Source organism: Pantherophis guttatus, chromosome 14 (assembly GCF_059756535.1).
Source record: "Pantherophis guttatus breed Tessera chromosome 14, ASM5975653v1, whole genome shotgun sequence".
Lineage (NCBI taxonomy): Eukaryota > Metazoa > Chordata > Lepidosauria > Squamata > Colubridae > Pantherophis > Pantherophis guttatus.
In genome coordinates this window covers 15,524,795-15,551,559 of record NC_142076.1, presented here as the reverse complement: position 1 = coordinate 15,551,559, position 26,765 = coordinate 15,524,795, and the positions used below count along the sequence as shown (strand labels likewise).

General features: G+C 45.4%; 2 protein-coding genes across 7 annotated transcripts in view; one reads left to right on the top strand and one right to left on the bottom strand.

Moving 5' to 3' along the window:
- IQCK (IQ motif containing K) overlaps positions 1 to 26,765 on the bottom strand; it is a 124,445-nt gene that overhangs the window by 69,041 nt on the left and 28,639 nt on the right. For 2 of the 6 annotated variants that reach the window (XM_034426252.3, XM_034426253.3), the window contains exon 10: positions 10,975 to 11,524. The exons of the other annotated variants lie outside the window; for them this stretch is intronic. In XM_034426252.3, the coding sequence (XP_034282143.2) occupies positions 11,453 to 11,524 (72 nt within the window). In that variant the 3' untranslated portion in view covers positions 10,975 to 11,452. Of the gene's footprint in view, positions 1 to 10,974; positions 11,525 to 26,765 lie in introns of those variants that run through there. 6 annotated transcript variants of the gene reach the window in all.
- On the top strand, positions 4,067 to 25,558 carry GPRC5B (G protein-coupled receptor class C group 5 member B). The gene is made up of 4 exons (XM_060692913.2): positions 4,067 to 4,375; positions 12,305 to 13,318; positions 17,360 to 17,472; positions 19,757 to 25,558. Exons 2-4 carry the CDS (start codon positions 12,313 to 12,315, stop codon positions 19,799 to 19,801), a joined length of 1,164 nt encoding a protein of 387 aa, XP_060548896.2. The 5' UTR covers positions 4,067 to 4,375; positions 12,305 to 12,312; the 3' UTR covers positions 19,802 to 25,558.

The following is a 26,765-nucleotide window of genomic DNA, read 5'->3' as shown; positions in this document are numbered from 1 at the left end:
GCATCTCAGCCTTGGGCAGAGAGAGGGAAACTACATCTCCCAGGATCAAACGGATGGATGCTGGGAGCTGTAGTTCAGCAATGCATTGGCCCTCAATGCCTCAGCTTCCCTGTTGCTCAGGCATACATACGGTATGCATGGTGAATCCTTGCAAGCCAGTCTTTCCCAACTGGGATGACTTCTGCTGATGTGGATTTCAGCTCCCAGAATTCCTCACTCAAAGATGGCCACGGCTAAGAATTCTGGGAGTCCAGCCAGCTGGCACTTTCACAGGTTGGGAAAGTCTTAACGTGGAGTACAGGTATTCTTCAACTTACAACCAGTTGAACTTTCTGTTGCTAAACGAGATTTGTTAAGCGAGTTTTGCCCCATTTTACAACCTTTCTTGCCACTGTTGTTAAGCGAATCGCTGCGGCTGTTAAGTCAGTACCACGGCTGTTAAGTGAATCCGGCTTCCCCATCGACTTTGCTTGTCCGAAGGTCACAAAAGGAGGAATCTTGCGTGACCCTGGGACACTGCAACCGTCGTAAATACGAGCCAGTTGGCAGGCGCCTGCATTTTCATCCCCTGACCACGAGGATGTTGCGACGGCCATAAGTGTGAACAATGATCACGTAAGTCACTTTTTCCAGTGCTGCTGTCACTTTGCTAAATGAATTATTCTAAGTTATGATTAACTGTAATTATGAGCCGAGGTGGTGCAGTGGTTAGAGTGCAGTACTGCAGTTACTTCAGCTGACTGCTAGTTCAGCAGATCAGCGGATCAAATCTCACCGGCTCCAGGTTGACTCAGCCTTCCATCCTTCCGAGGTGGGTAAAATGAGGACCCAGATTGTTGGGGGCAATATGCTATTTAGTATAGTGTCTTTGGTGTAAGCTGCCCAGAGTCCTCGGAGAGTGGGCGGCATAGAAATATGACTAATAAATGAATAAATAAATAAGTTGGACTAACTGTTGGAGCTGCTTTTTTTGTGTCCTACAAGACACCAAGGATTTTTATCCTTGAGCCTGGCAAGGAATGCCACGTCAAAGAAGAGAAACAGACCTTATCCAAGATAGTGAATCATAGCAGTGTGACCTTGGTGATTTCTGAGCGTGGTTTGTTTTCTTGCAGGCATTTCCTTACCCAACTAAGCAACATAGTCAGTGCTAGAGGGAGGGAGGGGATGCGGTGGCTCAATGGCTAAGACACTGAGCTCGTCGATCAGAAGGTCAGCAGTTCAGCGGTTCGAATCCTTAGTGCCGCGTAACGGGGTGAAGCATTAAGCCATCAATCTAGGTTGGGGAAGTTTACGATTCAGCGTGGCAACCTGTCCACCCTTTTATGACAGGAAGCACACCAGGGGTTCACTGCCGGGGATTCGGGAGAACCTCTAGCTAAGATTCTGTGCAGTTCGGAGAATGTCTAAATCCCACTCCTGGCTGGCCTCACCACCACGCCGCCCCCTCCCTCCCAGGAGTCACCACGCGGCCCGTTTTGGATGCAGATAAGTGCAGGGCGTGCGCAGAGGCTCGGGAAGGCCAGAAACAGTCCTCCAGAGGGCCTCTGGAGCCTGGGGAGGCCATTTTTGCTCTCCCGGAGACTTGAGGAAAGCCTCCGGAGACCTGGGAAAGTAAAAACGCCCCACCCCGCTGTCGTGGTGCAGGAGGCTGACTAGGCCACCATGTCCACGCCCACCCAGAAACCGGGCAGAGAACCCCTTGCTAAAATTTTTGAAGCCCACCCCTGAAGCACACCATCCCTGCAGGGTCCACCAGGGAGATTATTCCGGGTTCTGCTCTTTCCCCCCCACCCCAGAAAAAAAAAAGGGAGAGAAAAAAAAGATTCTCGCACAAGAGAGAGGTCAGGAAAAGGCGTCCTTGTTTACGTCTCCTTCGCCAAGGCTGAGACCACCAGTTTCAGCTCACCAGGGATGACGGGTCAAGCTTGAGCTATTTAATCCTGACCCACTTCTTGCCATCGTCCTGAAGGCCATCAGTGTGTCGGGAAAGACACCACACACACACACACACACACACACACACACACACACACACACACACTCTGTCAGTTTAATATACACACGTCTTAGGTTGTGTTTGCGCAAGACTCGTAATCTGGTTATTGGATTAACCTATTTACTGGATTGGACACACATACACAAACAAACAAATGTGAACCTCCAGCCAAATCCAGCTGTCTGGATTTGGGTGCAGATTAAAGAGATCCTCTCCCCCTACCCACCCACCCACCCTGAGAAAAGTAAAATAAAAGATGGCACTGAAGAGTTTAGAATTCGGGGCAGAGGCACAGTGGAAGCGAAGCGATCCATGGGGACTTCGCACTCGGATCCAGGCGACACTCTTAAACAACAACAATTAAAAATTGTTTAATTCGGTTTTATTCGGTTTTATTCTGTTTTTAAATTTTGTATTTATGTGTTTTTATCTTGTGGCTGTTCACCGTCCTGAGTCCTTCGGGAGTAGGGCGGTATACAAATCAAATAAACTAAACTAAACTAAACTCTTCCCACCACCACCTCCCAAATCACCGCTCTCGCAAAAGAGAGGTTGGCTGCAAAACCACAGGGAAGTGAAAGTGTTCCGGGCGCCTGAGAATAATGCCAGGTTGCATTCCCACGTGCATTTGCCTTTATTGGTTGCATTTGCAAGTTAGGCTTCCCTGCACCTGAAGGCAGGAAAAAGAAGGAACAGATGGGAAATAATCAAGGAGAGAAGCAACCTAGGACGAAGGAGGAATTTCCTGACAATTAACCAGTGGAACAGCTTGCCTCCAGAGGTTGTGTATGCTCCAACATTGGAATTTTTTTAAAAGAAGAGATTGGACAGCCATTTGACTGGAATGGTATAGGGCAGGGGTCTCCAATCTTGGCAACTTTAAGACTTCTGGACTTCAACTCCCAGAATTCCTCAGCCAGCTTTGCTCTGGAATTTTTTTTAAAAGAAGAGATTGGACAACCCTTTGTCTGAAATAGTATTTCAGGTGTAGGAAGTTAGCATCCACCCTTCTCCTAGGAAAATGAAATATTCTAAAAAAATATTAAAAAGGCTCCCCTCCCCACTCTGGGGCCAGCCACAGATGGTATTTGCCGGTTCTCCGAACTGCTCAAAATTTCCGCTGCCGGTTCTCCAGAACCTGTCAGAACCTGCTGGATTTCAACCCTGAACTGAACCCAGATGGACATTTCTTCCAACACAGGGTTTCCTGCCTGAGCAAGGGGGGGGGGTTGGACTAGAAGACCTCCAAGGTCCCTTCCAACTCTATTATGCAATCTCGGGACTTGCAAAAAAGAAAGAAAGAAAGAAAGAAAGAAAGAAAGAAAGAAAGAAAGAAAGAAAGAAAGAAAGAAAGAAAGAAAGAAAGAAAGAAAGAAAGAGCCTTGGTAGTACAGTGGTCTAAGGCACCCTGTTATTAAGCTGGTTAGACCAGCTGCCTGCAATTACCGCAGGTTCGAATCTCGCCAAGGCTCAAGGTTGACTCAGCCTTCCATCCTTTCTAAGGTAGGTAAATTGAGGACCCAGTTTGTGGGGGCAATAAGCTGACTTTGTATAAATATACAAAAAGGATGAAGGCTATTGCTGAGCACATTGTAAGCCGCCCTGAATCTCCGGAGAAGGGCGGCATATAAATCAAATTTTAAAAAAAAGGAAAGAAAGAAAGAAAGAAAGAAGAAAGAAAGAAAGAAAGAAAGAAAGAAAGAAAGAAAGAAAGAAAGAAAGAAAGAAAGAAAGAAAGAAAGAAAGAAAGAAAGAAAGAAAGAAAGAAAGAAAGAAAGAAAGAAAGAAAGAAAGAAAGAAAAGAAAAGAAAAGAAAAGAAAAACGTGCGGAACTTGATGGAGGGTTAATCTGGGTTAATTGTCCCAGAGGCTGAATTTGGAATAATGGCATTGATTGGGTCACCCGGATTGGGGGGGGGGAAGAGGGGTTTCCCTGTGAATTGAAGCCCACGAGATGCGGAGAGTCCGGCGGCAAAAGCCTTTTCCTCGCCAGCCGGGGGCGCTGCGGACCGCGGAGCCGTCGAGGGGGCGGGGAGGGGGCGTGGGCGTGGGCGGGGCTTCCCGGACAGCCCACCCACCCACCCACCCCCATCTGGGAGGGGAGGGAGCAGAGCCGAGAGACGAGCTGGGGCCGGCCGGGATAGTTGGCGACGGCTCGGAGGCTGCAGCAGCGCGGTCGGTTGCGCGGCCCGGGGCGGGGGGGGGGCGCCGCTGGTTCCGCTCTATGAGCCCGGCCGGGGCTGCGGAGCCGAGGGCGGGTCGTCTAGTGCCGCCGCCGCCGCCGCCGCCAGCATCGCCCAGGGGCCGGCTGCTGTGACTTGCGCGGGGCTCTGCGGAACCGCCAGCCGGCCGAGGAGAGACGGAGGGGAAGCCCGGGTGAGCGCTGGCGGAGGAAAGGGAGGCTGTATTGCCCGCGATCGCAACTCCGGAGTCCCCCGCGCAGCAGCGACGGCGGCGGCTCCGGGAAGGCGAAGTCTGGCGCGCGTGTCCCGAATGCCACCCGGGAAGGCGGCTGGAGGGGGGGGGGGGAGGAAACCCGCTCGGTGGGTGGGTGGAGGTGGGGGCAGGGAATCTGTTTCTCTCCCCCCCCCATACCCCACCCCGAGGATGGGTTTCCAGCTCTGTAATGCCCCGTCGGTTCGGCCGCGGATGATGGAGTCTTAAGAAGCGGGCTTTAAAGTGGGGGATGATGGGTCTTGGAGCCTGGCACTAGCGCCGGGAAGGGAAGCTGGCTTTAAAGTGGGGGGGGGGGGTGGAGGATGATGGGTCTTGGAGCCTGGCACTAGCGCCGGGAAGGGAAGCTGGCTTTAAAGTGGGGGGGGGGGGGTGATGGGTCTTGGAGCCTGGCACTATTAACGGGAAGGGAAGCTGGCTTTAAAGGGGGGGGGGGATGATGGGTCTTGGAGCCTGGCGCTATCGCCGGGAAGGGAAGCTGGCTTTAAAGTGGGGGGGGGGAGAGGATGATGGGTCTTGGAGCCTGGCACTAGCGCCGGGAAGGGAAGCTGGCTTTAAAGTGGGGGGGGGGATGATGGGTCTTGGAGCCTGGCACTATCGCCGGGAAGGGAAGCTGGCTTTAAAGTGGGGGGGGGAGGATGATGGGTCTTGGAGCCTGGCACTATCGCCGGGAAGGGAAGCTGGCTTTAAAGGGGGGGTGGGGATGATGGGTCTTGGAGCCTGGCACTATCGCCGGGAAGGGAAGCTGGCTTTAAAGTGGGGGGGGAGGATGATGGGTCTTGGAGCCTGGCACTAGCGCCGGGAAGGGAAGCTGGCTTTAAAGGGGGGGGGTGATGGGGGTGATGGGTCTTGGAGCCTGGCACTTTCAACGGGAAGGTGTAACTGTTTTATCTTTTTCCCTTTTTCTCTTCTGTTTTGTTTGAAAAAGCCTTCGGGCTATTCAATAAACTATACAGTTATACAGTCAACGGGAAGGGAAGCGGGCTTTAAAGTGAGGGGGGGAGATGATGGGTCTTGGAGCCTGGCACTATCAACGGGAAGGGAAGCTGGCTTTAAAGTGGAGATGATGGGTCTTGGAGCCTTGGCACTGTCGCTAGGAAGGAGGGAAGCGGGGATGATGGGTCTTGGAGCCTGGCAAGTGGGGGGCGAGGGGGGGGGAAAGGAAGCTGGCTCTTTTAAAGTGGGGGCTGATGGGTCTTGGCGTTGCCGCCCAAAGGGACCGGAGTGTCGCGGCCAGGCTCGGGGACTGCAGAAAGCCGTGCAAGACGCAGCCCCAGGCGCTGGAGAAGCCACGGAGGAGGAGGAGGAGGAGGGGAAGAAGCGCCAGCCGCCCCCCCTCCCTTCCAACCTGGCTCTCGGCTGGCCTTGAAGGCGATGGGTCCCTGCCCCGCTTGCCCCGCTAAGAGGACCGCGGAGCTGGAGGGGGCGCGCTTTGCATTGGGGTGGGGGGCGCGCAGCGGGCGATTTCGCCTTAGTCCCGCGGGTTTCTTGGGGCTAAAAGGAGCGCCTGGCCGCGGCTGGCAAGCTGGAAGGTCATCTGGAGCGGGAGGGGATCGAGCTATCAAGACCGAGAGAGAGCCCGTAAAAATAACTTTAAATGATGGCCGCAAGTGTTCCCGAGGAAGGGAGGGGGGGGTGAGGGGTGGGCGAGGATCTCGAGGGCTGAGCGCTTTTTCGGCTCCTTGCGCCCTCCCAAAGAGGGTTAGGACTACACCTCCCATCAGCCCCGGCCAAGACGGAGAAAAGCGGCTGGCACCCAGCCCCCCCGACGAGAATCCAAGGGGTGCTTTTTGCGCTGGGGACAAGGAAGGAGGCGATGGTTCCAGTTTAGGGGGTGCAGAGAGAGCTGGGGGGGAGAGAAAAAGATTTCCAAGGATCTGTAGGGGTTTTTTGGGGGGGGGGGGGTGAAGGCGGTGGTCGTCAATCAGAGGGGACAGCTCTCCTTAAGGAGCCACAGGGGCTGCTGGGACTTGTGGACTTCAACTCCCAGAATTCCCCCAGCCAGCTGAGTTGAAGTCCACAGGTCTTAAAAGTTGCCAAGTTTGGAGACCCCTGGTCTAAAGGTACAAGCTAGCTGGGGAATTCTGGGAGTTGAAGTCCACAAGTCTTAAAAAGTTGCCAGGAGTGGATACCCCTGATGTAAAAAAAACACGGTTGAGTTAAAATTTTAAATTGATTTTAAATTGGGTTGTTTTAATTTACGGCCAAAATATTTAATTATTTTAAGCTGTTTTTAAATTTTGTATGTTCTGTTTTTTACTTTGGCTGTTCACCGCCCTGAGTCCTATTTGGAGAAGGGCGGTATAGAAATGGAAATAAATAAATAAATAAATAAATAAATAAATAAATAAATAAATAAATAAATAAATAAATGTTGGAGGTGAACAGGATTCCTTAGTGCTCCTTTTCGAGTTAGGGCCATTTTGGAAAAAAAATTAGAGAGTGCATGGAAGCTCAGCCTATGGTAGAAAACAGCTCCCCCTCCCTTAGACAGCCCAGACAGAACTCAAATGGGGGGGTGGGGAAATAGACACAAAGCATCCCATCCCCAGCTTCCCCCCGCCCCCCCCCCCCGAGAGAATTTGCTTGGTAACAAGAGAGATGGTTAAATCCACAGACTGGAGGTGGGTGGGGGCAGAAGGAGGGATTTAGTCAGATGTAGGACAGAACCTAGAGAGGGGGAGGTAGATATCAAGATACGTTGTTGTGGAGAGAAACAGAAGGTTGTGGGGGGGCAGAGGGGGGGTTTTTTAGAGATCTGCCTGGGATATTTATTAATTTAGCAGATGGCACAGACCCCCCCATGGGTTACGTTAATAAAATTATATAGAAGGAGCCCATGATACTATGATGGAAATATGTCGTGGTAAGGTTTGAGGAATGCAAATATATATGTATATATAAGTTACAGGTTAAAAGGGACGCAGTGGTTCAGTAGTTAAGATGCTGAGCTTGTTGATTGAAAGGTCGGCAGTTCAGCGGTTCGAATCCCTAATGCTGCGTGACGGGGTGAGCTCCCATTACTTGTCACAACTTTGGCCAACCTAGCAGTTCGAAAGCAGATTAAAAAAATGCAAGTAGAAAAATAGGGACCACCTTTGGTGGGAAGGGAACAGCGTTCCGTGCGCCTTTGGCATTGAGTCATGCCAGCCACATGACCACGGAGACGTCTTCGGACAGCGCTGGCTCTTCGGCTTTGAAACCGAGATGAGCACCGCTCCCTAGAGTCGGGAACGACTAGCACATATGTACGAGGGGAACCTTTACCTTTAGGTTTGAGGAATGCAAATATATATGTATATATATATTACAGGTTACATTTTGAAATAACGTGGATTCGTAAGAATAGAATGAAGGTTCTATATAGGTTCATTATTATCTAGGCCATTTATCCAAGGAAGCGTGGCTTTCCTTAGCTGGAGAAAGTCTGTTTATCCTTCCTAAAATAGAGAGAATGAGAAGCTGAATTGCAGATAAAGCAGTGTTTCTCAACCTTGGAAGCTTGAAGATGGGTGGACTTCAACTCCCAGAATCCCCCAGCCAGCAGCGCTGGCTGGGGGATTCTGGGAGTTGAAGTCCACCCATCTTCAAGCTTCCAAGGTTGAGAAACACTGAGATAAAGGAATGATCCCAAAGAGGCTGTGGGGTCTGTCCAACTGGGTGGGAGGTGGTGTTTGACACAGCCTGGAGGAGACGATTATGGATTTGTTCTTAACGCTCCTCCGATCTGATAAAAGAGAGGAGACCCATCTGGGAATGAAAACCTCCTTCGGAGTAGAGGAGTAAAACATGCGAAAAGCCAAACACACCGAAAACAGGCATTGTTTATCAGAAATGCAGATTTCACCCGCTTGTGCGCGAAGTTGAAGGAGGAACTTCTTGGATTGGAACTGTTCGGGGAGAACACATATTAAGTAAGCTCCACTCCTTTGGGTCAGGTGGTGGAGTGAGTTATGTGTTGGCTGCATTGCACTGGTGGGGTGGGGTGTGTGGGAGAGGAGGGGAGAGGAGAGAGAAAACAAGATTTTGGCAGGGAGAGCAGACACAGCTGGAGATGGGGAGGGCTGAGTTAACAGGGGTTGCTTCTTCTTTGTATCAGGTTCCTAAAAACAACATTAATAGGGGAACCTGGGGTGAAAAAGCCGCTTTATTTTAACCTCCTAGGGGTGTCCTGAACTTCACAAGATTGGGCCAAAGCCATTGGCTATCTTGGCCAGCCGTTAGCTCAAGAGAAATCCAGTAATGCTGGATGCTCTTTGGGTCTTACTCTGAATGTTAATTTCATGCTTCTTATAATGATGATGATGATGATGATGATGATGATGATGATGATGATGATAGTAATAATTGAAGAGAAACAAAAAAATAAAATATACTGATTTGCAAATTGAAGTTGAGCGACTCTGCAGGAAGAAATAGGAGCCCTTGGAGCAATATCCGAAGGGCTGCCTAGATACATGGAAATTTTGAATTTATTAGACTTGAATATCCTGACTTTGCAAAAAAAACCAACCTGCCTATATACTATATAGGAACTGCCTATATACTCAGACGCTACCATAACAGCTCTTAAGTCCTTGGTTAGGACTTTTATTTATTTATTAGTTCAATTTATATGCCGCCCTCCTCCGAAGACTCAGGGCGGCTTATAATGCACTTATAGCAATAGCCGTCATTCTTTTGTATATACCTGCTTATTAGGGCTTTTGGCCCCCCCATAAGCGGTGTTTCTACAAAGTCAGCTTATTGCCCCCACAATCTGGGTCCTCAATTTACCTACCTCGGAAGGATGGAAGGCTGAGTCAACCTTGAGCCTGGTGAGATTTGAACTAGCGCTAATTGCAGGCAGCTGGCATCTAAGTGCTACATAACAGCACTTAGTCCGCTGCACCACCAAGGCTCTTAACTTGAACTGTTAAGTTTTTACCAGTCCCAGATTGTGAATCAAATTGAAGATTAAATCTGAAATAATAATAACAACAACAGGGAGAATGAAGGATAGAGATTCAGGGTGTTGGTACAATTGTGAAGGTGCCAAAGCAATTTTACAGTTAGGTGGCTTCGAGAATAAGTCCCAGGTTTCCATGTTAGGACGGCTATTCGGTTACCCAGAAGGCCAGTGATGGCTTCTGATGCTGTCCTGTTTATGTCATCCTTGGACCCTGAGGACAGAGAGGCACTGCAGCCCAGAATGATGGGTCTTGCTTTGTGTCTTGAAAGTCCTGAATTCAACTCTGGTTTCTCCACGCAAAAGAATCAGTGACCGGTGAACCCCACTGGTCTTGTTGGGCTAAGTCTGATACAAGTCTGTAGACTGGAGAACATTAGTCCAGGAGTCTCCAAACTTGCTAATTTTAAGATTTGTGGACTTCAGCTCCCAGAATTCTCCAGCCAGCATGGTGGGATGAGGAATTCTGGGAGTGGAAGTCCGCAAGTCTCAAAGCTGCCAAGGTTGGAGACCCCAGATCTAGTCCTTCAGCTGCTGAACTTCTGTTTTCCCCTGTCCTTGGACCGTAGCCATTGCAGTACACAAATAGTTTCCCCACCTAGTGCAAACTCCCACGTTTCCTCTATTAAAGTGTGATCTGGTGGGATCTAGAAGATGCACCTCCTCTGTTGTAGCCCCTGGGATAGGCTATTTCCTTGGATTCAAAGGGCCTCGGGGTTTCAGAAGGTCACGAAGCCATGGATCTCCTCCTAGATGGTGGAGCAGGGCAATAGATGAGTATACATTTGGTTACGAGGTTAGATATGGTGTCTTGGTTATTTGTATTATGATTATTTTAATTCTGCTTTGGGTTTGTTGATGGAGGTTTTTGTTATCACATTGTTTTTGTGGATTGTTGTTAGCTGTGAGATAGGTGGCCATATGCATTTTCTAAGCAAGTAAGTGGTGCCTTCCCTCTCTGATAAGAGACCAACCCTGAAATCCATGGATTTCCAACCATTATCAAACAACCATAAGTAGGATGCCTTCCATCTCTGATGGAGACCAACCCTACAAGCCATGGTTTCCCCAACCAGTGTCCACCATCCATAAGTGCAGTAGCTTCCCTCTCTGATGGAGACCAACCCTGAGCAAGCAATTTACAGTACTCCAAATTCTGAGTCTCTCTATATGCCTTCAAATCTGGTTTTATTGCAGAGCAGGCAGGAAATTGAACTGCTACTGTTTGGCAACCCACGAAATGCAGGTGGCCTCTTGATTCTTACACAATCTTTTGGAATGTTCCAGTTTGATTCACAGGAGGGTTGTGTGTGTGTGTGCTGGGATAGTTTTGTTATTCTCGGGAGCGCCAAAGGAAGCTCTTGAACATGTGACAAGTGAGGCCTGCTATATTTGGGGAGGGGATTGATGGCCGAACTCCACATCCCACTTGGATTCCAGTTGGGCTTAGGTCTTCTAAAAATACCCTCCCGATGGCATTTTTCATCCCTACTGCTGTTCCTCTGCATTGGGCCATCCAGCAGCAAAGGTGCAGAGCTGACAGTCTGCAGCATTACGATGCAGAAGGAGAGGAAACAATCAAGGCGTTATTTTTTTTTTTTGTTACTATTATTTTTTGCACGCCAAGCACAATGTCCTCATCAATTACAAGTTTCAGGAGTCGCATCTCTTTTCCGGCAGGCTGATCTTCACTCGGCTCTCTCTCTCTTGTTGTGCGCCGCGATCTCCCCCTGAACCTGATTCTTTTCAAAGTAGCTGGGAAGAAACTGGGCAGAATTCCCACTCGTTGCGATATTCATCCGGGGAAGGTTGGGGGAATGTCAGAACTGCAGCAAAGGTTTCGGTTCTGAAGTCAGAGTAGCATTCTTTTTTCTTTTCTTTTTTTTAAACAAATATTTTGCAGTAGTACTGCAGTGTTCATCCAAAGCCTTCCCAACTCCTTGAGTAGCTGAAGCGTAGATGATGAAAACTCTTTCTCGTGGCTGTTGTTGTTATGGTCCAGAAAGTCAACCCAAAGACTTGGTCACCCCCAGCAACAAGTCCCTGCAGTTTTACTTGGCAATCTGAAGGGTTGACTCATGGCAATTGGACTTATGGTTGTTAGTTTGAGACATTTCACTGCTCTGAAACAAACAAACAAACAAAACAAGTAAATTATTTACAATTATTTATAATTTTTAACTGGACTCACAAATAAGTCCAGTTGCTACAACTCAACCTTCAGAGAAGCTTTACCTGGATGATTGAGAAGCTTCAGTGACCTATTTTTCTTGGCCAAGTTTTTCAGAAGTGGATTGCTAGTATCTTCTCCCTAGGTTTGAGAATGAGTGATTAGCCCACCTGGTTTTTGCACCTAAGGCAGGACTAGAATTTCCAGTCTCCTGATATCTAATGTAGCACTTTTAATCCGCAGGCCACATTGGCTCTCCCTGGAAAATCTAGGAATGTAGAATTTGCAGCACAAATCGCTGATGGTTTGGAGGGAGGACCTCAGTTTGTTGATAGGCAGTGAGCAGGTAACCCAGATGTTATGGAGGACAAAGAATCTCCACATGGGACCTTCTACATCAGGAGTGTCCAACTTGGGCAACTTTAAAGACCTGTGGACTTCAACTCCCAGAATCCACCCCCCATGGCTGGCTGGGAAATTTGGGGAGTTGAAGTCCACGAGTCTTAAAGGAGCCAAGGTTGGACACTTGTTCTACATATACTACATTTAATCTCCAGGAGATTTCAGCCAAGGCAGCCATACTGGCTTGGCCTTCTGGCAGTTCTAGCACCATCTAGAATGGTGTGTGGGGGGGGAGGGCAGTTCTGGCACCATCCGGGGAGAGGGGAATTGCCTAGAAGTAGGAAGTAGCAGGCAAATTATCATCTTATTTTCTTTTCTTTTTTGTTTCCAGGTAGAAAAATGTCCACTTTCCTTATGGTTGGCCTTCTCCTGCTCTTTGTGGTTGAGTATGGTTCCTCTGAGAACTCCAGTACTCCACGAGGATGTGGACTAGATCTCCTTCCTCAATATGCTGCCCTGTGTGACCTGGATGCTATCTGGGGAATTGTGATTGAGGCTGTGGCCGGTGCGGGAGTCCTGACCACGCTGCTCCTCAAGTTGATCTTGCTGGTCAGGCTGCCCTTCATCAAAGGCAAGGAGAAAAGGAGCCCATTGGGCCTCCATTTCCTCTTCTTTTTAGGGACCTTGGCTCTGTTTGGCTTGGCATTTGCGTACATCATCGAAGAGGACGAGACCATCTGCTCCATCCGCAGGTTCTCCTGGGGAGTCCTCTTCGCCGTCTGCTTCTCCTGTTTGCTCGCTCAAGCCTGGCGGCTCCGGAGGCTGGTCCGCCACGGCAAAAGCCCATCTGGATGGCAGCTGGCCGGGATCGCCATCTGTGTTGCGTTGGTCCAGGTCATCATTGCCACGGAGTGGCTGATACTGACGATTGTGAGGGAAGGGAAGCCGGCCTGCCGTTACGAGCCCATGGATTTTGCAATGGCTTCCATTTACGTGATGTTCTTGATGGTGGTCACCATGTGTTTCTCCTTCTTCACGTTGTGTGGGAAATTTAAGAAGTGGAAGAAGAACGGGGTGTGCCTCGTCATCACCAGTTTCTTCTCCATCCTCATTTGGGTGGCGTGGCTGACTATGTACCTGTACGGTAACAAGGAACTGGGCAGAAGAGACCAGTGGCAGGATCCCACCCTTGCAGTGGCTCTGGTAGCCAACGGGTGGGTCTTCCTAATCTTCTATGCCATCCCAGAGGTTCACTGTGCCATCCTCCCGTCTCAGCAAGAGAACACGCCCAACTACTTCGACACTCCGCAACCGCGGATGCGTGAAACCGCTTTTGAGGATGACCTCCAGCTTCCTCGGAGTTACATGGAGAATAAAGCTTTTTCAATGGATGAGCATAATGCAGGTGAGCGTTTATTTGTTTAGGATAGGGCTGAAGATGGCTTGTCGTAAGTCATAATAATGTGGAAAGGTTGACCAAATAAAGATTTGAGGAATGGAATACTTTAAAGTAGCAATGAGTCAAACAGGAACTGCTTATAGGAGAAAGAAAGAGGAAAAGAGGACCTGATCTAGGGCGCTAACTTTGCAGCACTGATCAAAAGGGCCCAGCAGAGATTATACTACCTGAGACTTCTCAGGAAACAACTGAATGAAAAACTGCTGGTGACCTTCTACCGCTGCACCATAGAGAGTATTTTAACTTACTGCACCTGTGTATGGTTTGCCAATTGCCCAGTGGCAGATAGGACAGTGCTCCAGATGGTTAGTGTCATTGCCCAGAGGATCACTGGTTGCCCCCTCCCCTCCTTAGAAGAGCTTTATAGCTCCCGCTGCCTTAAGAAAGTTCAAAACATTCTTAAAGATCCATCTCATTCTGGGCATCCTTTTTTTTTTGAACTATTACCCTCTGGCAGACGGTACAGGACAATAAAAACAAGGACAAACAGGCTGAAAAACAGCTTCTATCCCAGGGCAATAACCAAATTTATATATATTTTAATTGTTTTTTAATATTTGTATTGTATGTTTTTTAATTCTGGCTGTACACCGCCCTGAGTCCTCAGGGAGAAGGGCGGTATATAAATTAATAATAATAATAATAATAATAATAATAATAATAATAATAATAATAATAATAATAATAATAATAATATTGAATTCTACGGTATAGTGCAATATCGGGTTTTCAATTTCAATTATATAGAATGTAAAGGATGTATGTTTGTGTTTTTATTCTTATAGTTAAAATGTACACTGAAGACAGCATTTAATTTCGTTATACCATGTGCAATGACGATAAACTAAACTAAAGAAAGGCATAGCCTGGGGGGGGGGGGTGGAGTCAAGAGAGGAATCAGCCTAGAATCATTATGCTCTCACAAACAGTCTAAGGCCAAACCCTATTGAATTCGGCCAACTCTTATTTAGCGCCAAGTTAGTGCTTACTATTAATTGACTGGAGAAGCACGTTGGCTCGATGGTTAAAGATGCTGAGCTGGTCGTCCAGAAAGCTGACAGCCTGGGTTCGAGATCCGAGTGCCGCACAAGAGAGTGAGCTCCTTTTCTTGCCCCAGCTCCCGCCCACCTAGCAGTTGATAGTGTGTCATAACTATGCTTTCTCTACTGGAATCTAGAATATAGTTTCACTAAGTATCTCCTGATCCGCATAGCTACGAGATTGAAGCTGCTGCAGTTTTGTTCCTGGGCTTCTTGGTGATGAATTGCAATTTCCTGTCCAGTTTTCACCTTGAGTTAAATCCCATGCGTCATTCCTGTTTGGCACCCGAGTGCCTGAAATTCTGCTGGAATCCTTAATAGCAAATGTTGAGAACAAGGCACCCTCCCTACGCAGCTGAACTACATTTCCCAGCATCCCTCAATTCTGGCCCCATTAGTGGAATTATAGGAATTAGAGTTATACAGCAACATCTGGATGGGAACGGATCCAGTGGATTTTCTTTCAGACTAATCTCTCTTCACTGCCACTGAGAAGATTTAACAGCCATTTGACTGCTTCTGAAGAGAGGTCTCTTTTCCCCTTTTTTCTTCCTTTATTGAGGAAGGTGGCAGAAATGATCAAGCTGTGAGACTGAGTCTAAAAGATTTATTGCTGAAAAACCCTGAATGCGCGTTTCCTTTTTTGCCAGCTGAATCAATATCTTTGCACGCTCAAGTGTGCATCTCGCAGCAAGTTGGTTTGATCTTAGTTCAATAAAGCAATACGCCATTGATTTACAATATCCTGACATTTTCCCCAGGAGAAACAAGGTAGAACAAATCTGTCATTTGGTGTTCCTTTGGCATTTTTAAAATCATGCGCCTTCATCTACTGATGAAATAAAATGACAGGCCTGTATTTTGATAGATTCCTTTTCTTTTTAAATCTTACTTGCCGCATTGAGCACACAATGTCCAGCCAAAGCAAGCAATCTGGAATAGTCGTAATTCATAAATGAATCTAGGAATAAGCTCAGTTCAACATTGTGGACTTGACTCTAAAGACAGCACAAAGGACAATGCTTCAGTGAGATGTCCCAATCTAATGATGCTTAACTCATACCATAGGAATGGTTAAGTTGCGTAGGAGAAGAATAGGCAGAGCCTGGAGGTGGAGTCAAGAGAGTAATCAGCCTAGAGTCATTACGTTCCCACAACCTCTTTTGAATTCTGTTAAACTCTTATGTAGCATCAATTTAGGGCTGACTGTTACTGGCAACATTCAACAATAAATCAGTAGGTAAGTCACTTTTTTCAACACTGTTATAATTTGAAACAGTCACTAAGTAGAATAGAATAGAATAACAGAGTTGGAAGGGGCCTTGGAGGTCTTCTAGTCCAACCTCCTGCTTAGGCAGAAAACCCTACACCACTTCAGACAAATGGTTATCCAACCTCTTCTTAAAAACTTCCAGTGTTGGAGCATTCACAACTTCTGCAGGCAAGTTGTTCCACTGATGAATTGTTCTCACTGTCAGGAAATTTCTCCTTAGTTCTAGGTTGCTTCTCTCCTTGATTAGTTTCCACCCATTGCTTCTTGTCCTACCCTCAGATGCTTTGGAGAATAGCTTGACTCCCTCTTCTTTGTGGCAGCCCCTGAGATATTGGAAGACTGCTACCATGTCTCCCCTGGTCCTTCTCTTCATTAAACTGGACATACCCAGTTCCTGCAACCGTTCTTCATGTGTTTTAGCCTCCAGTCCCCTAATCCTCTTGGTTGCTCTTCTCTGCACTCTTTCTAGAATCTCCACATCTTTAGATAAGTGAATGGTTGTAAATCAAGAACTACCAGTAATCACCTCCACTAATCTGCCTAATCAACTTTTATAGTTTCCTAGATTAGTGGCCATCACTTAGGAAGTGCATTTCCCAGGTTAACCAGGGACAGTGGAAATAATTTCCCAAGATTTCTTCTTTCTTTGGCTTCGAGTATTTTGAGAAAAAAAAAATCTCAAAAATCTTTGCTCTTCCTATGCCATCCATAATTCTCTATATCATTGTCAAGCGGAGCCATCTTTTGGACTTCTTTACGATTTGAGTTTCTAATATTAGGTACATTTTCCAGCTGTCTTCCCATTGTTGGTTGAGCAGAAGTATTAAATATTTAATGATGACCTGAAACAAATTCAGGTATAAACTTTGACTTTGTATAAGTCAAAGACTTATACAAAGTATAAGACTTTGTATAAAATATACAAAAGGATGAAGGCTATTGCTGAGCACATTGTAAGCCGCCCTGAGTCTCCGGAGAAGGGCGGCATATAAATCAAATTAAAAAATAATAATAATAAAAATTCTCTTACACCTCTAAAAAAAGATCTTGATACGATTTGCAAAACCCCACATTCCTTTAGTTTAAAAACTAAACTTAATTTGTTTAAAAAAAATAATAAGTAGGTTGTTTATATTTATTGTGGAGGGAGTATTTCCTGTCAAAGAAATATTTCAGCTTGTGTTAAGGCTTCACTTTGAGGTGAGGTGGTGCCAGGTGTGAAAGATCAAGTCCACCTGTGAAGGCCAGTTAATTTGATTTATCTCATGCCTATTTACAGGAATATTCTCAACAATCAAGGCACCTGCTTGGAATTAGATAAGAGTCAACAGGATTAAAGGAGAATTGGATTTACTGTAGCTCACTTGTGGCTACATAAGAATTCTAGGCTAATCCCTTGTTTAACTCCCCATGCTCTGCCATTCCTTCTCTTACAGGTGGAAAACAACAGGTAGGTTTTAACTCCAGGCAGGACCAAGGACAGCTCCAGTAAATTGGAGCTGTCCCAGGTCCTGCCTGGAGTTAAAAATCCTACCTGTAGCTCTCCACCTCACCTTAAAGCCGTCTAGGGAGAACTTCCATCTGCCTTTTTTTTTTTTGTTTCCCCCTCCCCGAAGTCACTTATCCCTCTTTTCTGTCTTCTTCTTTCCCTTCCTCTTTCCTGATTTCGCGCAGCGTTACGGACGGCAGGATTTCGCAACGGCAGCTTGGGAAGCCGTGCAAGCGCTCCCTTCCGAAGCAACGTCTACCAGCCCACCGAGATGGCGGTTGTCTTGAATGGTGGGACTGTAAGTATCAAAAGGGGATGCGTAGAAGAAGCTACCCCTTAGTGGGGATAAAGGCTCAACCCACTGCTTTCAACTCAGAACTTCCTTCGGTTGGATGCTTGCTGATATTGGGGAGCAGGGGAGAATGACGGTGGGTGGGGGTGGGTGGGGTGAGAATGGGATGCGGGGAGCTTCAACACCCAAGGATGCATGCAGGGCCGAATTCCAAATTCCGTGTTGTTGAGCCAGTCGAGTTTTTCTTTGCTCGGATTGTTCTCTGGGCACTGACACAACCACCCCATCTCTTCTGTTTTGGGGGGGAAAAGGGAAAAACACGATTTGATTCTGTCCATTTCCTCCTGGGCGAGTCAGTGACAAAAATATTGGAACGGTCACTTAATATTCTTCTGGTCTGAGAAACCAGAGATGACATCTCTAGGAAAGCTCACCCACTTCTTTGTCCATTAGCATCGACCATTGCTCCTTTTCCCAACCAATCGTCGCCTCGTTTTTTTTCCTTGTTTTTTTTTTAGGTGAACTACCATCCATTGGTGGTGTCCTTCCTTTAAATTTGTGCAGCTTTGCAAAACGGGCCCTTCTCTAAAAGCTTCCTACCCACAGCAGCCCAAATCAAGCGGGTTGCTTCGAAAGATTTCCTTCAACGGAGGAATCCTTATTTATCTCCTTGGCGTTGCCTAGGGTCAACGTTGACCAAGGAGCTGCCCAAAACCGCTTTGATCCTTTTCGCGCTGTACTTCCCCTCCACCTTCTGTTGGCCCCACCCATGATGCTTCCCTCTCCCCCAGCTGCTTAATTTGTCACGACCATGGCTCTGCTTACTGCTGCCCTGTGGCCTGCTTCAAAATGCCACTCATTTGGCTTCCTTCTGCTCCGTAGAACCTTAGATTTGCATTCCTTTAAGTCAGCCACGGACTGACTCCCATCAGGCAATTTTGCATTTATTTTTCTCTCTTTTGAGTCTTGTTTTGGGTGGGGAGGATGGGGAGAGGTGGATGTTGCAAAACATAGTTGATCTTCCTCCAGAGCCATATCAGGAAGGATATTCAGTTCAGCCAGCAGTAGAGGAGAGTGTTTTGAAGGGTAATAAATCCCGAACGATCCTCATCTCCCGGCTGATTTTATCTGATTTTTATCGGCAGCAGCTGGCTTTCTGAAACTCAGAAGCCCATTCTGAAACTCAGAAGCCCATTTGCAACTTTTTAGCCTGTCGTTCATATTGAAAAAACACAGAAGGGGTTTAGTCTTTCACAAGAAGATAAAATTGAACAAGTTTTGCATCATTGCAACATGAAAGATGCTAACACAACAAAGACACCCATGCAAACAGATTTTCATAACTTGACAGAAAGTCCTGAATTCGAGGATCAAACACTTTATCGTTCAGTCATTGGGTCACTATTGTACATTAGTAGTTGGACCAGACCCGACATTGCACTTAGTGTTAATCTCTTATCTCGACACGTAGGTAAGGCAAAACAGTTTCATTGGACATGTATTAAGAAATTACTGAGATACCTAAAATACACCAAACATTTGAAGTTATTGTTAGAACCAACACATACTGATTATGCAGAATTATGTTGTTATGCAAACCCCAATGGGGGATTTTTGGGTCTTTTTTTGGCCGATGGGAAGGTGAAAATAGAGTAATGTGGGCTGTTATGTGTTGCGCGCTCATGGAATAGAGTCTCATCCTTAGTAAGATTCAGGAGTTGAAAGCCTCTGATCAATCCAAGGCAGTTAGAACCAAGCAGTGAAAATAGAAATCCGAGGATTTTGTTTCATTACTAATGGAGGAGGAAGAGGAAGAAGAAGAAAGAAGTACAGGTAGTCCTTGACTTACAGTAGTTTGTTTAGTGACTGTTTGAAGTGATTTATGACTGTTTTTTTTTTTTCGTGACCATCGCAATAATCTCCGTGATAAAAATTCGGAGGTTTGGCAACTGACTCGTATTTATGACGGTTGCAGTGTCCCGGGGTTATGTGATCCCCTTTCTGACAATGGAGAAGCCACTTAACAACTGTTACTAAATTAACAGCCGCAAGTGATTCACTTAACGACTGTGGCAAGAAAGAAAGGTCGTTAAAATAGGTGGCAAAATTCACTTCCCAACATATTCGCTTAGACAACGGATATGTTGGGCTCCATTGTGGTCGTAGGCCAAGGACTACCTGTACAAGGTAAAATGCAACACAGAGCTTGTGTGATGTAACTGACTTAATAGCAGGGACTTTCTCAACGTTCGAAAATGCTTAATCGTGGATGTATTATCCTTATTTCCAGATTCCAACTGCTCCACCAAGTTACACTGGAAGACACCTATGGTGAAAAGCTTAGAGGTCATAGAGGAAGAGAGAGAGACAGAGACAGAATCCATTAACAAAAATTGATTGCCACACACCCCCTCTCCCCAAAAAAGTGTGTGTTTTTCAGAGGGAGGAAATCCATTTTGGGGGTGGGGCGTGGAAATTCCTAAAAACTGGTAGCTTGGAGTTCTTTTTTCCTTTTTTTTTTTTTTTAATAAAACGAATAAACAAAACAAAAAAACGAAACAAAAACAAACCATGAGTTCTGTCAAATCGATAAGCTAACTACCAGGAGCCTCCGCGCTGCAATAGAAGCTGACCCAAATTTAAACAGTAGGCCTAGGCGCATTGCTTCTTATTTTAAAAATAGAAAAAAAGTGGGGAGAGGGAGGAGAAAGGGGATCAAGTAGCAAAATCACAAGAGAAAGGGTTTGGTTTGAGAAAAGTGGGAAGGCTTTGGAAGGGGCAAAGGTCTTTCGTTCACGTAACCGTGATTTGTGCGCGATTGTTCACACAAGGGGGTCTTTTGACTTCTTTGCTACTCTTGGAACAGCATTCGTGGGGGTGGAGGTAGGTGGGGAGAAAGCCTATTTAGATCAGGGGGTGTTTCTCCACATTCAGCAACTTTAAAGACGGGTGGACTTCAACTCCCAGAATGCTGGCTGAGGAATTTGGGGAACTGAAACCACCCATCTTAAAAGTTGCAAAAACTTTGGAGACCCCTGATTTGGAGCAGGGTTCTGCAAGCTTAGCATCTTTTAAGATGAGTGGACTTGATGTTGGCTGAGGAATTCTGGGAGTTGGGAGTCCACCCGTCTTAAAGTGGCCCAACTTTGAGAAACGCCGATTTAGAGTAAGTTGTGGATCTACACCAGAGGTCTTCAAACTTGGCAGCTTTAAGACTTGTAGACTTCAAGTTGAAGTCCACAAGTCTTAAAGCTGCTAAGTTTGAAGACCTCTGGTCTACAGTATGGCACCCTCCAGTGACAAGACAGGGTATTTTCTCTTTGCATCCAAAGTGTGTGCTTGTGGGATTCCAGATCAGGTGGCAACAGTGACCCCAGAGTCAGTGGTGTCCTCGCCAGGCATCCTTCTGAAGTGCCCAACCTCTTCTTCAAACCACGAGAGCTTTCACCCAGGCTTCTCTTCTCCCAGAAGCAGCACAGACAAGTTGACCATCAGGGTGTGCTTGGTAGGATCAAGGAAGCCACCTGCCCTGCCTTCCCGGTTGACTAAGGTCACAGCTGGGGCAAAGTCTCACAAATTGAGTGTCTCCAGAGGGGGGAAAAAAACAACTGGTGCCAGGGAGTTAGCTAAGATAGCTCAGGAGAAAGACAACGTATGGGAACGATCCCTCCAAGCTTCCTAAGAGTTTCCCCCTCCCCGCCAAAAAAAGAAAACGTATCTCAGTGGATCACCAAATGTATTGTCCTCACCATAAATTCAAACCTGAGGTCCTTCTCTCAGGCCAGGAAATCCTCTCTCCACTGGGGGAGGGGGGGGCGACCTTAAAATCCCCCACTTTTCACTCCCAAACCTAGTTGAACACTGAAGCCTCATGGACTGCAATGTTGCATTGCACATCGATTGCCTTTTCTCATGTGTATCTGGAACGTTGGGTTATTATTGTTATTGTTATTATTATTAGATCGTTTTCACGTGGATGTTGGGAATTTCTTCCCCTCCCCTCCCCCCCAAACCCGCTCCTTTGCCACACGACCTCCTAATTCTTTCTGCCTTTTTCACATTGCTATGATTTCAGTGACGTTTGGTGAAGCATTCCTTTCGTAGGGTGAGCATTTTCAAGCATGTAGATTTGCCATTTTTACATTCGGCTGGCTAGCTAGCACCTGCTTTCTGCTTTCCTAGAGACTGAAAAAAGCAAGTCTGATTTTGCTTGATTGTGTGTGTGTTGGAGAGGGGTGTGTGTGTGTGTGTGTGTGAGAGAGAGAGAGAGAGATATGAGAGAGAGATAAAAAAACCAAGACGGTATAAAATATCTCAAAGGATAGAATTTTTTTTTTTTGCACTTGTTCTAAAGAGATTCGCTTTGCAAAATGGGCAATTGACAATGATAACAGAAATAACGATTGCTGAATCCTTCAGTTTTGCAAAGCCGGTTCTTAGAAGGGGGGGGGGAATGTAATCAATTGGTGTTTGAGGATTCTTTTTTTTTTTTTTCCTTTTCATGTCCCCGGTTTTTAATTTAACTAATTTTATCGGTTTCATCCTATTCGTTAACATACCCAACCTCGCTGTCTGGGTAATATGTAAGGAATTAAAGAGGTAAACTGTCTAAATGCTATTTTATATTATATGCAAGTTTCTTGCACTCAGAACGGTCCATATTTGAAATTGAATAAAATAAATAAATAAATAAATAAATAAAATATTTAAAAGATGCATTCTGTCTTCTCAGGAAAGATTCTGAATGGATCTCTTTCTGGAGTGCTAATTTTCTACATATAAATATTAGCATTAGGATTAGTAATAATAATAATAATAATAATAATAGTATGTGAGGGCATGCCGTTAAGTAACAACCTGAACCGAGAATTATTCTGAAAATCTTAGATAAGATTTTACTAATTAGATAATTAGTAAAGGATCCATTTTACCTATAAGCGATCCTAAAGTCAATCTTTATTCGGACAGAGTCGTAGGGAATAGGGAAATAAACTCCTTGTCCCATCAAATTTGGTGCACTTTAACGTTTTGCTAAGATTGTTTTTTCCTTTTCTTTTCTTCCTGTTAAGAACTGCTTTCTTTGTTTATGATTTATTTGAGTCTTGTTGCTATTCGGCGGAAAGGAAGGGCTAATAAAACTCTGTTATTAATTTATGTATCCGCTCTTGTCAGCTTTGAATATCCATTTTAGTGTGGGGAAAAAAAAGCAGAGTGTGAAAAACCTTGAAATAAATGTGACGGTAGATGATGCCACGTCGGTGCGTTTGTATAAGGCACAGAGTTGGCATCACCTCTATTAAGAACCTGGCTTTTTTAGGAAAGGGTAACTGGTGTAAAACCAGCCAGTGTGTGAAACACAACACTTTACTTTGTTCTATGAATTCTGAGTTGCTCTTGTCGCCATGATCATTTTAGCAAATGGAATCTTTTTTTAAAAAAAATTGCCAAGTAGGTAACAGCAATAATTTTTGTGGCCCACAAAGGTTTACGTATTGTACAAGAGGGGGGGGGGAATTGCATTGTTGAGTTCCAGGGATTTGCAAAAATTTAATTTGATGTAAATCTTATTTGATTGTGTAAAATTATGGAAAAACTGGATGGTTTGCTATTTTCCTAACCTCTGTTTAAAATACAAAGCAATATTTTTAATAAGAGGGACATTCATAAATATATAATTTAACTGCTTCACATACACAGAGTTGGAACACTGCTGTGGGTCTATGCAGGACAGAGATTTGATATGGGTGGAAATGGGGTTTTGAAACTATTTTTATTACCAAAATGCATATGATGAACCTGGGGTAAACGGTTGGAATTAATTACTTTTCCCAGTTGAATGTGGACAAGAGGAGAGAGACGAAATTGGGTTGTGTTTTAACTGGAGGAAAAGACCATTTTTAGAAGGTTCTGAAGCTGTCCAATTTGTGTTTATTTTTCTTTCTTTTTAGACAAGGAAGGATTTAGCCGTCCTCCTTCCCGTTAAATCAATGGCGGTTTGGGAGCTTAAAAGACAGGGTTGGACACCTTCTAACCTCTCCTGTGAACCGGGGCCGTGCCTCCTAGTGGTGGGAGGCGTGCCGATAAAACTATAAGGGATTATTATTTTCTCAAACTATTATTATTATTATTATTATTAGCCTGTGGTTTCTGATGTTCGCTGCTGCTGCTGCAACTCTTCCCCAAAACGCCTCTTGTTAGAAACTTTTTTAAAAGGCACCCTTGTGTTGAGTTGTGTCTCTTTGTGTTAAAAGTTACAAAAAGTTGTATGATGTTTTGCTTTTTGGTCAAAAGTTGTGATGAATGTAAGAGCATCCGGGGAGGCTCATGGGAAGTGAAACCACCTGGGTTTCGCAGCAGCTTGCTTTGGGAAGCATCAATGTTAATTCTGTGCTTTGTGATTGCCGATTAATTGTAACTAGAAAAATACAGCAAAATTCCCCCAACATAGAAAAAGCAGGCTAGGAGGCCATTTATATAGCAATTGGGGAAATGAGCTAGATCAAAATTTCCCCCTGGCAAATTGGAAAGGAACAATTTGAACGACAGATGCAGTCTGAGCAAGGTTGCTAAGTTCCATGCTGTATTGTTATTGGCACCAGAGTTTTCCTTGGGACTTCCAGAATTGGGCTGAAAACCTCCCAATCGACCTCCAGATGGCAGCAGAGAGATAGAGCTTTCTGACTCTTTGCAGCCATCTAGAGGATGTCTTGATCCTTGCAGCTCAGATTCCGGAGCTCCAGCATCAAGTAGCAAATGCCACCCAGCCAAGGGTTGAAGGAAAGAGTTGGGTAATGTTCTGTAAGCTTGCCTGCTGCCTTAGGTGGAGAATGAAAGGCCATTCTCCCCATGGAGAAAGCATGATCTACCACGCTTTTCTGCACGAGGTGGGGATTCCACCTCGTTCCTTCCTCCTTCCCTTCCGATTCTCGGGCTGATTCTGCCTGCTTGCAAACTGCACCTCCTCAAAGCCGACAGCAAACTTTCCAGTGACTTTTCACAGTGCTGGAGGCCTACTAAAACATTAAGCATGCTTCCGTTCTACTAATCTTGGTGCATGCCCAGTGGGTCTTAACTTCCTGTCAGCTGCACCCCTTTTCCACAGCTGGATAGCTTGGAGGGCCATGCATGAAATCTATAGAAAGCAGGCAGGGCTGGCCAATCAGAACCCAAGGAGGTTTCTGGCTTGACGTCATTGGTCCTGAGATGTATCTCCATTTACATTCACCGACTGTCAATTTCCATTAAGCTTTAGTTCTGTGGGGATCAGCTGAACAATGAGTTCTTCCTTCATGCTCAACTTTATCAAGTTTGGTGCAAACTCTTGGACTCCCAGAATTCTCAGAAACATTGACCACCCTGTGGGGAATTCTGGGAGTTAAGAGTCCATGCATCTGAAGGGCGTCCAAGCTTAGGGAAGAGAGTGCCACTATCGTGGCCAATGTTTGAGAAGGCCTGGACTTCCATGTCTGTGATTTTAGAAGGACAGTAGGTGCCCAGAAGTCATGACCACCTCCAGGCTGAATCCTAAATGAAGCAAGATGTCTTTCAATACTAGCTGAAATCTGCTTTTTGGGAACATCGTTGCTTTGGCTAATTTACTGCTCGAAGCTTCCATTCTAATCCAAAGCAGCAGAAATCAGAAGCAATTGTAGCTTTGATAGGAGATTTGAGAAAAAAAAATATATAAATATTATAATTTGACTACTCTACTATCCTTACCAGATAACCCAACCGGTGCTTTTTATTAAAATGACAAGTGCTCTCTTCTTCTTTTGATAATATATATGTAAATATTTATTAAATGTATTAATGTGCTTTTTTTATAATATTCTCCCCCCCCCCTTCCCTTATCTTGTTGACCGTTTGCGTACCATTTCATATTCTACATCTCTGGAAGGTTTTTTGAGACAATCAATTGTGTACCATATGGACTTCTTGTACATAAGAGATATGAAATTTAAACAAAAAAAAAAAAAGAGAGTTGTAAAGCCTGGGCAAAAGGAAGATACATTTTATTTTCAAAATGCTGTTCTTAATGAAGAAAATAAAAATTTTAAAAAAATAAAAATAAAGAATTACTATTTACTTACAATAGCCTGGTCGTTATTTGTTATTTGTTTTGTTGTTTTGCTTAAAAGCTTTTGTGTGTCAATGTTTGTGCGGTGGGAACAGTTCAATGAGCACAGCTGCCGTCGGCCGAATTGGGTCCCAAGAGATCCTCCTCTTTTTATTTTTTTTGATCTTTTCAGCTGCTAATGCTTCTAGAATTAAGGGGGAGGGAGGAAAAGCTGGGCCTAAAGCTCTTAGGGTGTTTTTCATAATGCGTTTGTCCGTTAATTTAAAGGAACATATTCTTGGCCAGCACATCAGATGGTTGCAAACCAAATGCACAGACTGGCTTTGCGACACAATTTTTTGGGGGGATGATGTTGAAATGGTTAGCAAGGAGAAACACGTTTCCTTAGGTAGCTTCCCAGAGAGCAGGGATTCTCAAAACATTTTGATCTCAGGACGCCACTGCATTCTTTACAAATGCATCGCTTCGGTTTATGTAGGTTATATCTATTGATATTTACTGCATTAAAAGGAGAAGCAATTTGGTCTAGTGGTGAAGGCACCAGGTTAAGAGCCAGAAGATGGTGAGTTCTAATCCTACTTTAGGCATGAAACCTGGCTGGGTGACTTTGGACCAATCACCAGGAGATGGTGAGTTCTAGTCCCGCCTTAGGCATGAAAATTGGCTGGCTGACTTTGGACCAATCACCAGGAGATGGTGAGTTCTAGTCCCGCCTTAGGCATGAAAATTGGCTGGCTGACTTTGGACCAATCACCAGGAGATGGTGAGTTCTAGTCCCGCCTTAGGCATAAAAACTGACTGGGTGACTTTAGACCAATCACCAGGAGATGGTGAGTTCTAGTCCCTCCTTAGGCATGAAAACTGACTGGGTGACTTTGAGGCAATCACCAGGAGACGGTGAGTTCTAGTCCTGCCTTAGGCATGAAAGCCAACTAGACAACTTGAGGCCAGTCACTCACACTCATCCCAACCCACTTCACAGGGTGGCTGTTGTAGAAAAAATAGGAGGAAGGTGTCTTGGATCCGTTCACCACCTTGGGGTATTTATAAAAATAAATAAATAAATAAATAAAAATAAAAATAAATAAAGGTGGGATACAAATAAAAAAACCAATTCTTGCATATTTAGGTCAATGTTACTTTCCTTATGCCCTACACCAGCCAGCAGATGATTTGGGACCCTGAACCCATAATTCTGAAGAATACAACTTTATAATTAAGA

What these genes read in the sequence shown, in the direction of transcription:
- GPRC5B (XM_060692913.2), top strand. Translation starts at nt 12,313, where the DNA reads ATGTCCACTTTCCTTATGGTTGGCCTTCTCCTGCTCTTTGTGGTTGAG. An exon ending in AATGGATGAGCATAATGCAG is followed by an intron (nt 13,319 to 17,359) that starts GTGAGCGTTTAT and finishes GATTTCGCGCAG; the next exon opens with CGTTACGGACGGCAGGATTT. An exon ending in TTGTCTTGAATGGTGGGACT is followed by an intron (nt 17,473 to 19,756) that starts GTAAGTATCAAA and finishes CCTTATTTCCAG; the next exon opens with ATTCCAACTGCTCCACCAAG.